The sequence below is a fragment of the Electrona antarctica genome (assembly GCF_951216825.1).
Source record: "Electrona antarctica genome assembly, chromosome: 20".
NCBI lineage: Eukaryota > Metazoa > Chordata > Actinopteri > Myctophiformes > Myctophidae > Electrona > Electrona antarctica.
In genome coordinates this window covers 28,342,591-28,355,007 of record NC_136801.1, presented here as the reverse complement: position 1 = coordinate 28,355,007, position 12,417 = coordinate 28,342,591, and the positions used below count along the sequence as shown (strand labels likewise).

At 44.6% G+C, this 12,417-nt stretch overlaps 1 protein-coding gene across 2 annotated transcripts in view; it reads left to right on the top strand.

Annotated features, from left to right (window-relative positions):
• Window positions 1-12,417, top strand: part of tnikb (TRAF2 and NCK interacting kinase b) — a 75,859-nt gene extending 63,442 nt beyond the window's left edge. For both annotated transcript variants that reach the window (XM_079490325.1, XM_079490326.1), the window contains 8 exons: window positions 703-879; window positions 1,610-1,753; window positions 2,800-2,934; window positions 3,079-3,179; window positions 3,441-3,590; window positions 4,864-5,023; window positions 8,446-8,585; window positions 9,270-12,417. In XM_079490325.1, coding sequence (XP_079346451.1) covers window positions 703-879; window positions 1,610-1,753; window positions 2,800-2,934; window positions 3,079-3,179; window positions 3,441-3,590; window positions 4,864-5,023; window positions 8,446-8,585; window positions 9,270-9,353 — 1,091 coding nt within the window. In that variant the 3' untranslated portion in view covers window positions 9,354-12,417. The remainder of the gene's footprint in view (window positions 1-702; window positions 880-1,609; window positions 1,754-2,799; window positions 2,935-3,078; window positions 3,180-3,440; window positions 3,591-4,863; window positions 5,024-8,445; window positions 8,586-9,269) is intronic.

Sequence of the window (12,417 nt, the reverse complement as noted above, 5' to 3'; positions counted from 1 at the left end):
ATGTCTTCTTTTATTTTCCTGAACCAATTATCTGACAAAGGTCACAATCATTAAGAGAGAATGTTTATTCATAAGCTTTGTCCGGTCGGACATTGACTTCAATGCATTCCATCAAACTTCTGGCTCCAGTTTTCCTTTTTCAATACTTTTTACTTGTACTTCACTACATTATTGATAAACATTAGTTACAAGTTACTTTACATTATTATTACATTACAAAACATAATTACCATAGAGCACCGAAGTCCTGACGTGACTCGCTCATCCCTTCGATTCCCCTGGTTCGCGGAAGTAATTTCTCTATGGAGAATAACATGGGCTCATGATACAGTCTGCTTCTAGCGAAAATGTAACTAATTCAGTAGCAGTAAGATTAGCGTTTTCTCTCAGTCAGTTGATTCTTAATATCCATATGAGTGAAGCGGCCAGGGTGACATGTTTATTTTTCAAACACAGTTCTTATATGAGGCGATCTAAAATCCCCCTATGGGGATTATAATGCAAATAAAAAGTACACAGACCTGTGGATTTGCGCCCTCTACCGATATTGACGCTAGACTGTGGTGCTCTATTTATACTTTACCTATTCAACAATAGTTGATCTACAAGCTCACAATGCGTTGTCTGAGCTTGTAGATCTGCTATTGAAAGGGTTTGACACATTTAAGAATAAAATCTTCTCGGTGTGTGTTTGCCACCCAGCGCTGTTCGCGGACGAGCTGGTGAGGCAGGAACAGGAGCAGGCCCGACTGAACGAGGCCAGGAAGATCTCCGTGGTCAATGTGAACCCCACCAACATCAGACCACACAGCGACACGCCCGAGATCCGCAAGTACAAGAAACGCTTCAACTCCGAGATCCTCTGCGCTGCACTCTGGGGTGAGGACGAAATGCACAGAGAAGCACTCGCATATCGTTGCTGTCGGGCAGAAACCTTGTATATCCACATTTCAACTTTTTATGTTTTGTTCGTAAATTCCTGATAAAAATTTGAAAGATGTCACTGATAGGCAGGATTCTGAAGAACTGTCCACGGCCCTCCTCTGAGACACAGAAATGGTGCGATCTTATAATGAGCATTAGTGAGGGCCAATTATATGACCATCGGTTGAAAATGGGTGAAATGGTCCTTTAACAAGAGCTTGTGAGTTGTGACATAACTACATTGGCTCCATTGAAAGGTTATTTTTAAACCTTCCTGAAAAGTAACGGTTTTGAACAAGGTTTCCACACGACAGAGACGGAATCTACTGTACCTACTAGTTACTACTGCCTACAAATACATTATACATACGTCATTGTATACTGTGTGTGTGTGTGTGTGTGTGTGTGTGTGTGTGTGTGTGTGTGTGTGTGTGTGTGTGTGTGTGTGTGTGTGTGTGTGTGTGTGTGTGTGTGTGTGCGTGCGTGCGTGCGTGCGTGCGTGCGTGCGTGCGTGCGTGCGTGCCTGCGTGCGTGCCTGCGTGTGTGCCTGCGTGCCTGCGTGTGTGCGTGCGTGCGTGCCTGCGTGCCTGCGTGTGTGCCTGCGTGTGTGCCTGCGTGCCTGCGTGCCTGCGTGCCTGCGTGCGTGCGCGCCTGCGTGCCTGCGTGCCTGCGTGCGTGTGTGTAGGTGTGAACCTTTTGGTAGGAACAGAGAACGGCTTGATGCTGTTGGACCGGAGTGGTCAGGGGAAAGTCTACAACCTGATCAACCGACGGCGCTTCCAGCAGATGGACGTACTGGAGGGACTCAACGTTCTGGTCACCATCTCAGGTTAAGCACCCTTCATGAGTACTGAGTCAGCCTCGGTACCCAGGCTTTTTTTTCCGTTCGCTATGGCTCAAAAAGCGAACGCCTGGGACAACGTGTGACATTTCTTGGTCTAGGAGTGGGGGCGAACTACAGTGCAGAGGGGCGTCACTCTCAATTTAGTGACGTCAGTTTTCTCCGCTGTCTTCTACCAGGGAGGGGAGGGGCGGAACTGGGGGGGGCTGGGGGGGCAGGGTAGGGTACTGTGATCGGTGACCCAATATTCTCCAAGCGTGCCCGCCCCTCTAGATCTGAAAGCATGCTGGCTGGTAGGGGTGTCAAAAAAAATCGATTCGATTAGAATCGCGATTCCGTTATGAACGATTCAAAATCGATTCATAATTTCCAAAAATCGATTTTCTTTTCTTTCTTTTTTTTTCTTCTTTTTTTTTTCTGGTTACAGTTACAGGAGTTTTCACTACATGGTGTCTGTGATATGAAATGTAAGCTTACCCTAATCACAGTAAACATCATGTTACTTTAGTCACTTCAGTTCAAGACTGGAGTAGATTGTGATGAAATCCTATGTATTGAATCGAGAATCATTTTGAATAGAAAATAGTTTTGAATTCTGGAAAGAAAATGCTATTGAATTGAAAATTCGTTTTTTGGATTGAGAATCGAGTTGAATCGAATCGAATCGATTAGATTAGATTAGAGTACATAAAAGGTTAGATTAGAAGAGAGGAGAAGAGAAGAGGTTAAAGTAGTACATAAGAGAGTAGATTAAATGATCTTAGATAAGATGATATGAGGTTAGATAAAATGTAGTGACAAAAAGATTGCGGGTGTTACATTTGTGTGTTACTATTCTTTAGTTTTGGGTCTGAGAGGCTAAATGTCATCAAACGGTGGTCCGTGGCTCAAATGCTGAATAAATAATGGGCCTTGATCTGAAAAGGGTTGAAAACCACTGCTCTAGACTATAACCTTGATCTACAGTATATATATCACTGTCTCTGTGATGAAGTGCTCATCCAGAATGGTTCCTTCCTTCTCCTCGTCCTCAGGGAAGAAGAACAAGCTGCGTGTGTACTACCTGTCCTGGCTCAGGAACCGCATCCTGCACAACGACCCCGAGGTGGAGAAGAAACAGGGCTGGATCACCGTAGGAGAACTGGAGGGCTGCGTGCACTACAAAGTCGGTACGTCTTAAAGTGTACATACTGTGTGTGTGAATGTGTACTGTACAGAAAAACTACACAAGTATAGCGTGTAGTATGTGTGTGTGTGTACGATGCGTGTAGTATAGTATAATGTACTTGTTCCTATATACTCTGGTCCTGCAGTGAAGTACGAGAGGATCAAGTTCTTGGTGATCGCTCTGAAGAACGCTGTGGAGATCTACGCCTGGGCCCCTAAACCCTACCACAAGTTTATGGCCTTCAAGGTGACACGCACGCACGCACGCACGCACGCACGCACGCACGCACGCACGCACGCACGCACGCACGCACGCACGCACGCACGCACGCACGCACGCACGCACGCGCGCACACACACACACACACACACACACACACACACACACACACACACACACACACACCACAAGCTAATATGCTAAACATTCAACAAACACACTGAAGTGCTCCTCTCTCTCTCTCTCTCTCTCTCTCTCTGTCTCTCTGTCTCTCTCTCTCTCCATCAGTCGTTCACTGACCTCCAGCATCGACCCCAGCTGGTTGACTTGACAGTGGAGGAGGGCCAGAGGTTAAAGGTCATCTACGGCTCCAGTGTGGGCTTCCATGTCATCGATGTGGACTCTGGAAACCCCTACGACATCTACATCCCCTCCCATGTAAGACACTCACACACTCACTCACTCACACTGATTGATGAGCTGGCTGGGTCGAATGTAAGACACTCACACACTGATGAGCTGGCTGGGTCGAATGCTCAAGGTGTTGATGGGTAGATATGTGAGTGAGTGAGTGAGTGAGTGAGTGAGTGAGTGAGTGAGTGGGTGAGTGGGTGAGTGGGTGGGTGGATGGATGGATGGATGGATGGATGGATGGATGGATGGATGGATGGATGGATGGATGGATGGATGGATGGATGGATGGATGGATGGATGGATGGATAGTTTGTGATTAACTGCGTGAGTGACAGTAACTGAATATGTGAGTGAGTAAGAATTTATAAATGACAAGGTGAGGTTGTGAATGGACGACAGGGTGAGGTTGTGAATGGATGACAGGGTGAGGTTGTGAATGGATGACAGGGTGGGGTTGTGAATGGATGACAGGGTGAGGTTGTGAATGGATGACAGGGTGAGGTTGTGAATGGATGACAGGGTGGGGTTGTGAATGGATGACAGGGTGAGGTTGTGAATGGATGACAGGGTGAGGTTGTGAATGGATGACAGGGTGAGGTTGTGAATGGATGACAGGGTGAGGTTGTGAATGGATGACAGGGTGAGGTTGTGAATGAAAGGGTGAGATCACGATCGACAGGGTGAGGCTGTGAATGAAACCGTGGGATGATGATGATTGACAGGGTGAGGTGGTGAATGGATGACAGGGTGAGTGTGAATGAATGAATGGGTGTCAGGTGTATTTGAGACACGCTTGGCGACTCTGCTGGTCTGGTCCGAGGCCTACCGAATCAACACCTCGACAACTGCAACCATCCCTCTGGACACAGTAAGAGACAAAAGGGGCCGTTACCAAAGCAACCGCCTCGCGTTGCTCTTGGCAACAGTGTAACCATGCCGTACTCCATCACCTTGTTTCCATGACAATTGCATGTTTGTTTGTTTGTGTTTTTATGGAGCGGGGGGACTCCGTTGTTGCAGCAGTTTCTCTTCGAGGACGTAGGGAAGAGAAGCGGGAGAACATGGGAGGGAGGGAAGGAGAGAAGGAAGGAAGGAAGTAAGGGAGGTAGGAAGAAAGGAAGGAAGGTTGGAAGGACTGGAGCATCGCAAAGGAAAGCGGAAGAGAGAAAGAGGAAGAGAAAGAGAGAGTATACCGAATGCCCCTCCCCCCAAATACAGACTCACACTGACAACCCCCCCCCCCCCCCAAACCCCCCCGACCCATGGCCTACCTCCTCCCGTGTGTCGCCCCCGGCAGATTCAGAGTCAGGTGACCCCCCATGCCATCGTGGTGTTGCCCAAGACGGACGGCATGGAGATGCTGCTTTGCTACGAGGACGAGGGCGTCTACGTCAACACCTACGGACGCATCACCAAAGACGTGGTGCTGCAGTGGGGCGAGATGCCCACCTCCGTCGGTACGTGTCCCAGACAAACAACCACCACAAGCACACACACACACCCGCACACACACACACACACTCCACATATCTCCTGTCTGTTCACCTAACGCCACACTCGTCTTGCTTTCTCTCCTGTACTGTCCCCAAAAGCACGCGTGCTCACACACATGCACACGCACACACACATGCGCACACACACACACACACACACACACACACACACACACACACACACACACACACACTTCCCTAACACTGTATCCTTATTGCTTATTTCCCTTTATAACGCCCCCAGCCCCCCCCCCCCCCCAATCCTCCGACCCGGGGAAAAAAAACCCAACAACCGTAAACACCCACACAAACAACACGCATTCTCCTGAGGCTGAGAACCACACATACCTCTCCGTTTGTGCGTTGCTTATTGCCTGTCGCTGGGTGTCACACTCCCGGGAGTGAATTAGCACTGGGTTGTCATGATCAATGCTGACAGAGGCTTAGCAGAAAGCTCATCACCAACTACTGCTGCATGCATGCTTCAGATTTATGCTTATGAGATGAAACCCCCACAGGCACACACGCACGCATGTGTGCACACACACGTGCACGCACGCAAACAAACATGTCTGCCTTGTTATCCATGGCTTCCACTCCCGCCTACTTTAGAGCAGTGCTTCTTATCTGTAGTTGTGGGGACTAAAACAACTGTTAGGGTTGTATTCAGTCTCAGGATGTCAACTGTGTTAGACCTGGCGCCCTGCATGGGTTGGTCTACAAACATGAGTCCTAGATCAGATGATAAGTAGCACTCTGGGTGCCTAGGACCACTACACACGCACGCACGCACGCACGCACGCACGCACGCACGCACGCACGCACGCACGCACGCACGCACGCACGCACGCACGCGCACACACACACACACACACACACACACACACACACCTAAGTATAGGGAGGCATGCTTGTCTCTGGGCGGTGTTGTCTGTCTGCTGTGCCGCTGTCCTTTGGTCTTGTTTTGTTCTATCCGACGATTTTAACTGTGATTGAATATCAATCAACTTTTGTCCCATTCAAACTCTCTTTCATCATTGGTGCCGAAGAGTCCTGTGTTTTGATTGTTTTTTTCTAACCAATGGTCATTGTTGACTATTTAATTATGGGTCAGTAAACTAAATAGGACAAACATTTATTTTCTTAACCACTTAACCTCTAGTCTTAGTAAAACGGAGATACAACTGCACTTGGACCTATTTTTTCTAGCTACGCCAAATGTTTTTTTTTGCGGTTGTACCCCCCAGAATAGGCATTCTGGGTTTATTTTAATATAAAGTACTGAAATCATTTGACATCAAGTTTCAGTGATACTGGAAAATAAAAAGCACTGAATCATAACAAGCAGGTTTCAGTATGCCTGTGTCCTGCTAGTTGCTACTGTAGTAGAACAATAGACGTGTTGTTACAGCAGCATACCTGCTGCTACATTCAGTGCATAGTGATAGCCTACATCAGTGGTTCCCAAACGTTTTAATGTCAAGGACCCCCAAATTGATACGAATTAGCCGGCAGACCCCCATTTGAAAAGATATGCCAGGGACCCCCATAAGTGAAGATTTTTGACGGCTCTAGCAGAGATTCTCAACCCGTTTCATTTCAAGGACCCCCAGTTTGACATGCATTAGTCTACGGACATGCATTTCTATCTCTGGGACCGCCAATTTTGGTTCCATTTGTACACTCAGAGTTACAGACCCATAAGGGTCCATTTGGTTCCAAACTATCATTTAGCTGGGGACCCCCTGGAACTCCATTAAGGACCCCTGGGGGTCCCCGGGCCCCACTTTGGGAACCGCTGGCCCACGTCAACAGGTCCCAGGGCAGTTCATCAGAACCTAGCCAATGTAACCACCAAGGATGGACATTCAGGATATTCAAAATCTCCTGTCTTTTATCTGTTCCATCTCCATTCCAGTGTCACCACTAATTACATATTAGTTGGGTGGGGGCAGTGTTTATTTGATTGAATGTTCTGTAATAATGGTGGATGGAGTGAGAAAGATCACAAATGTCACTTAATATACTATACAGTACAATGCTATTTGTGTTACAATGCTAAAGCTCTATAGAGCGCCGAAGTCCTGATGTCACTCGATTCCCCTGGTTCACGGAAGTAATTTCTCTATGGAGAATAACATGGGCTCATCTTAAAATCGTTTCATATAAGCGTTGTGGTCCAAAAATAAACAAGCTGTCTCTGTGTTATTGTCAGGGAGGTGTCTCTGTATCGTTTGCAACAGTCAGTCACTCATATGATACAGTCTGTTTCCAGCAGAAATGTAACAAATTCAGTAGCAGTAACAATAGCGTTTTCTCGCAGTCAGTTGATTCTTCATATCCATATGAGTGAAGCGGCCTGGATGATTTGTTTATTTTTCAAACACAGTCCTTATATGAGGCGATCTAAAATACCCCTATGGGGATTACAAGGCAAATAAAAAGTACACAAACCTGTGGATTTGTGCCCTCTACCGATGTTGACGTCAGACTTCGGTGCTCTATTTGACTTATTGAGGCCATACGAAAAGGGCTTTATTAAACTGGGTGGGTATGTATTTATTCGAGTTATTAAAATGTCTGACTTCTATTGCTGATAAGAAAGTCGAGACAAAGCATAACAATGTTGAGTCATCATATCCATGCATTAGTATAATATCATTTTAAAGTTTCATTATGCAGTGCTAGCTGTTTTGTGTGGAACAAATTGGAACATTGCAGTATGTGATGTTCTCACACTGAAGTGTGCATCTTGTCAAACCAGAATTCCGCACAACCATGCCCATCCCTAATGGCACACACATTCTTAGGTGTACCCATCCATGGCGTAGAGGTGTAGACAGACATGCTTGCCTCTGGATCTACAAGCAGTGTCTTGTGCAAAGCCATTTTGTCTGTGGGACAGACACAGCCAATTAAACCTGTGGAGGACTTCTAACTACTAAGGGTACCCTGTCAAGTGTCAACGGTAGCAATTGTCAAACGAAGGGAAAATGTTTGTATTCTTATTGTTGTTATTATTCACTTTCTCCACTCCACTTTCCATCAGGAATTCAAATCAGCTGCCACCTTCCAGTCACTAGCACTCCTTGCTATACCCTCTTGGTACTTGTCGCTGTCCATATTTAGCCATTGATCCTACAAAGACCCCTTCGCCAACAGAATAGTCACAATGATAGTGTGTCTAGTGACTAGACACACTACCTTTCGACACCAGTGTGTGTAGTCGCTCACCCAGAAACTGCTGCAATAATCTCCTCCTAGAGGCTTGGCCTAATAGACGCAGCCTTGTGATTGGCTTGCTTGGGAGTCCGGTGTTGAGTTCGTTCTCTCCTGTCCAATCTGTTGTATGTGTGTGTGTGTGTCCTGTCCCCCACCCCCTGTAGCCTACATCCACTCCAACCAGATCATGGGGTGGGGAGAGAAGGCCATTGAGATCCGCTCCGTGGAGACGGGACACCTCGACGGAGTTTTCATGCACAAGCGAGCTCAGCGACTGAAGTTCCTGTCAGAAAGGAATGACAAAGTGAGTTTGAGAGGGCACGCACACACGCACGCACGCACGCACGCGCACGCACACACACACACACACACACACACACACACACACACACTCACATCTCTGTCTCTCGTTCACACTAAATTTTATTGTGCTTTTATCCAGTGTCACCGTATAAACTCATATTCCGAGATCACCAAGTAAGAGCCAGTATGTATCTAAAGCGATACAATAAGATCCATCAAGACTCAAATTTGTCCCTATAATTAGTATGAAATAAATGCATTAAAGACATTGAATACACATACACACAAGCGCGTGCGCGTGCGGGCACAAGAAGCAGCATTCCGTTTTACCCACACCACGGTATCTGGAATAAACACTCTGCTCTCAACTCTGTTAATTATTGTGCTACTGTAATTATTATTATTTTTTTTCCTGTTTTATTATTCATATTTTCACAAATGGACTTTTATAATGTTTATATCCCAATGCTGTCCAATTGTCTTTGAATTGCCTTATTGAAATGTGCTATACAAATATCCTTTCAAATAGAAAGGACAAGGTCGCCAAAAATACTTTTATTGCTACCAATGTTTCGACAAACAAGTTGCCTTCTTCAGGGTATACAAATACCTTTGCTTTCCTTGCTTTACACGCATAGTGACTAACTCAAGCCTCCTTTCTCCAACAAAATGTTTTTGTCTTCAGGTGTTTTTTGCCTCTGTGCGGTCCGGAGGCAGCAGTCAAGTCTTCTTCATGACCCTCAACAGAAGCTCAATGATGAACTGGTAACCCCCCTCCATCACAGCCCTCTTCTCTGTTCCATACATCACCAACCAGAAGAGAGGATGGGGGCCCAATGAAACCACAGGCAGATACAAAAAAAGACTGTCTAATTGAACAATTATGCGACCACAGGAAAGGTTCCAACCAATCACAACCAGCGCTGTCATTGTTGTTGTAGTATTCCGCCTGCAAAGCTGGCCTCCGGCCACTGAGTGAAGTGCTCCGTGTTACTGTTGGAAAAAAACAAGAGACTGCATAACGAGTCAACAGATAGATGACACATTTGATTTTGTTTAGATTGGTCTTTTTGTTCCACTGAGGGATGCTATTGTAAGGCAAAAGGACACTAATATTGTGTTGAGTAGCTTTAGGTCATATGATGCCCCAGTACGGAGAGCAGTTCACTGTGTAGAACAGGGCAAACATCTGTCAAGTCAAAAGGATGACTTTAGAGTGAGATTTTAATTGTGCATCTTCTGATGTCTTTTCTTCCACGTGAAAAGGAAGGGCCCAAATACTATAAATAAGCAGTTTGTTTTATAAGGCAAATCTCAGTTAATTTGAAGATAATTTTACACTTGTTGATGTGCACCGTTGCTTCCTCACCACCCTACAATGCCATTTAATTTTCCTTCTGGTGGAATAGAAGAAGAAGGTTGTAGATATTACTTCAATGCTGCAACAGAAAAAAACTAACGTTTGCACCTATTCTCATGAGGAGACTGTGGCATTTTACAAGCTTATAATTTTGTGGTGGTCTCACCTTTTCTCCCCGTGTTCTCTTCAACATTTATATTTTCTAACCATTATGTGTGCATTACACTTCTTGTAAATACTCACTTTGCTGTGTAGGGAATGTGTCCACTTTGCAAACTGACACACGTTAACTGTGTCTGAGCGAGGTAAAACAATGAGGAACAACGGCAACACAAACAGTAGGCTGTCACTTTCTGTCATACCTCTGCAAAATGTGGCCACTTATTATTTACTCACAGCAGGTGTGAGATTTCTTTGCTGTGTATAGGGACAGTACACTTTGCTAACTGACACACAATTGACTGTGTCTGAGCGAGATAAAACAATGAGGAACAACAACAACTGTAGGTTGTCACTTTCTGTCATACCTCTGTAAAATGTGACGACTTATATTATTTACTCACAGGTGTGAGATTTCTTAAACCAACAACCTGAGAAAGGAGTTGAGATAAGAAACAACTCTTGTGACTGCTGACACAAAACTCTGCCCTTTTTGTTTGTTCTTTCACTGTTTATTGAGGTGCTTTTGTACATTTGTGCGATGATACATATGTGTGTCATCTATTGATACGAACGAACTGTTAATCCTAATTTATACTGTACTGTGTGTGTGAGAGCCAAGCCCTGGCTCATGGCTCTGTATTAGATACTGTTGGGGCTATGGGCCATGAGTCATGACTTAGCTCACACAGTATAAATTAGGCTTTAGACTTTTAGAGGCAATACTTTCCCATGCAACTACTGATGTTTTGACGGTGAAGGATAGAATTCTAGTGAGGGATAGATTTCTGAAGCGAGGCCAAAAGTATTTTGTAGCTGTAACAAACTAGCCTTACTTGGCAGGAATCACAAATGTAAACGTTCTAGTATGTTTTTCTAGAAATATGTTCTGAAACCAGTACTAGCTACTAATTATCTCTATTTGGATTTGGATCACCAAATCAATGGCTTAATGGCTTAGGCTTGATTGTATTCAAAAGATTGCAACAAAAGTAATTCTTATTCTTATGTACATGTACAATGTACACAAGACTTAAGTTCCACCATGAATTGTCTTTGTATGGACATGTATCTAGAGCGATACAATAAGATCCATCGAGACATGTTACAATAAGATCCATCAAGACAAGGAGAATCGTACATTCACATCCATTTAAGCATTTAGCTAACCCTCTCCAGGTATCAAAATATGGTTTCAGAATGACCACCCTTCACACGCTCTTTTTCCACCAGAAGGTGAAGCTGCTAATGAAAGTGGGACAGTGAGTAGGCTGCGAGACAGAAACGGGTCATTTACATTCTTTCGGCTGCTTCCTTGTTCATAGATCTAACAGCGTTTGTCAGCCAGTTTGAGTGGGTTTATACGATCCAAATGCAGATGACGCGGTGTTCTGAATAAATTGTAATAGATTATTGTGTTATAGTGCATCGGCACTGAACCTCGAGATCAACACAGATTTCAGGTCTACAAAAACATAGCAGTGGTGGCCATTTTTTGGTTCCACCGATTGCACGCCCATTCATTTTTCACATAAAGATTTCCAAAAATATTTGTATCAACCATGCAGGCTCCTGGCCTGCATAAAATATTATTTTATTCTACTCAAAATCAAATATTGTATGGTCATGATTCACCAGGAGCCTGGATGGCTTGGTTCTAGGCTTAACATAATTGATATCAATATTTTTGGGAATCTCTATGGGAAAACGTAATGGGCTTGCAATCAGTGGAATCACAAAATGTCCGCCACTGCTATGCCGTATTTATCATATCTGTTTGCGAAGTCGTTCCTGACGCCTTTATTGCCAGATGTGTCTGTTGTTTCACTGAGAGCGAGAAACCATAGATAAAAGAAAAGAAAGAAAAACTATACTAGAGAGAAGCATTTCGTTATGGTTATATCTTATGGCTCATTTTAACAAAAGACAAAAAAGAAAGGATGTTGTTCACATATTAAGGTTTAGTTGCCTTTCTACCGAACTGGGAAAAAAAACAGCTATACGACTTTCTTAAAACAAACAAAAAATGTTTTTATTGTGGTATTATTTGTATTTGTATTTGTTATTTCGATTTTTGTACGTATCTGACTGTGAACGTATGTATGGGGGTGTGAGCGTGTGAGCGAGTAATGCATGTCTATGTTTTCACCTAGTCGGAATCACTGGGCTCACTATGAATCCAACCTCAATCTGGAACACTCTCTGTGACGTTCAAAATTTGACAATAAATGCCATTTCCTTGTACAGCAGAACTTGTCACTATTTTTATGACTTAACTTTTCTGAATCAGTTTTGCCAAGCAGTGTTGATTTCG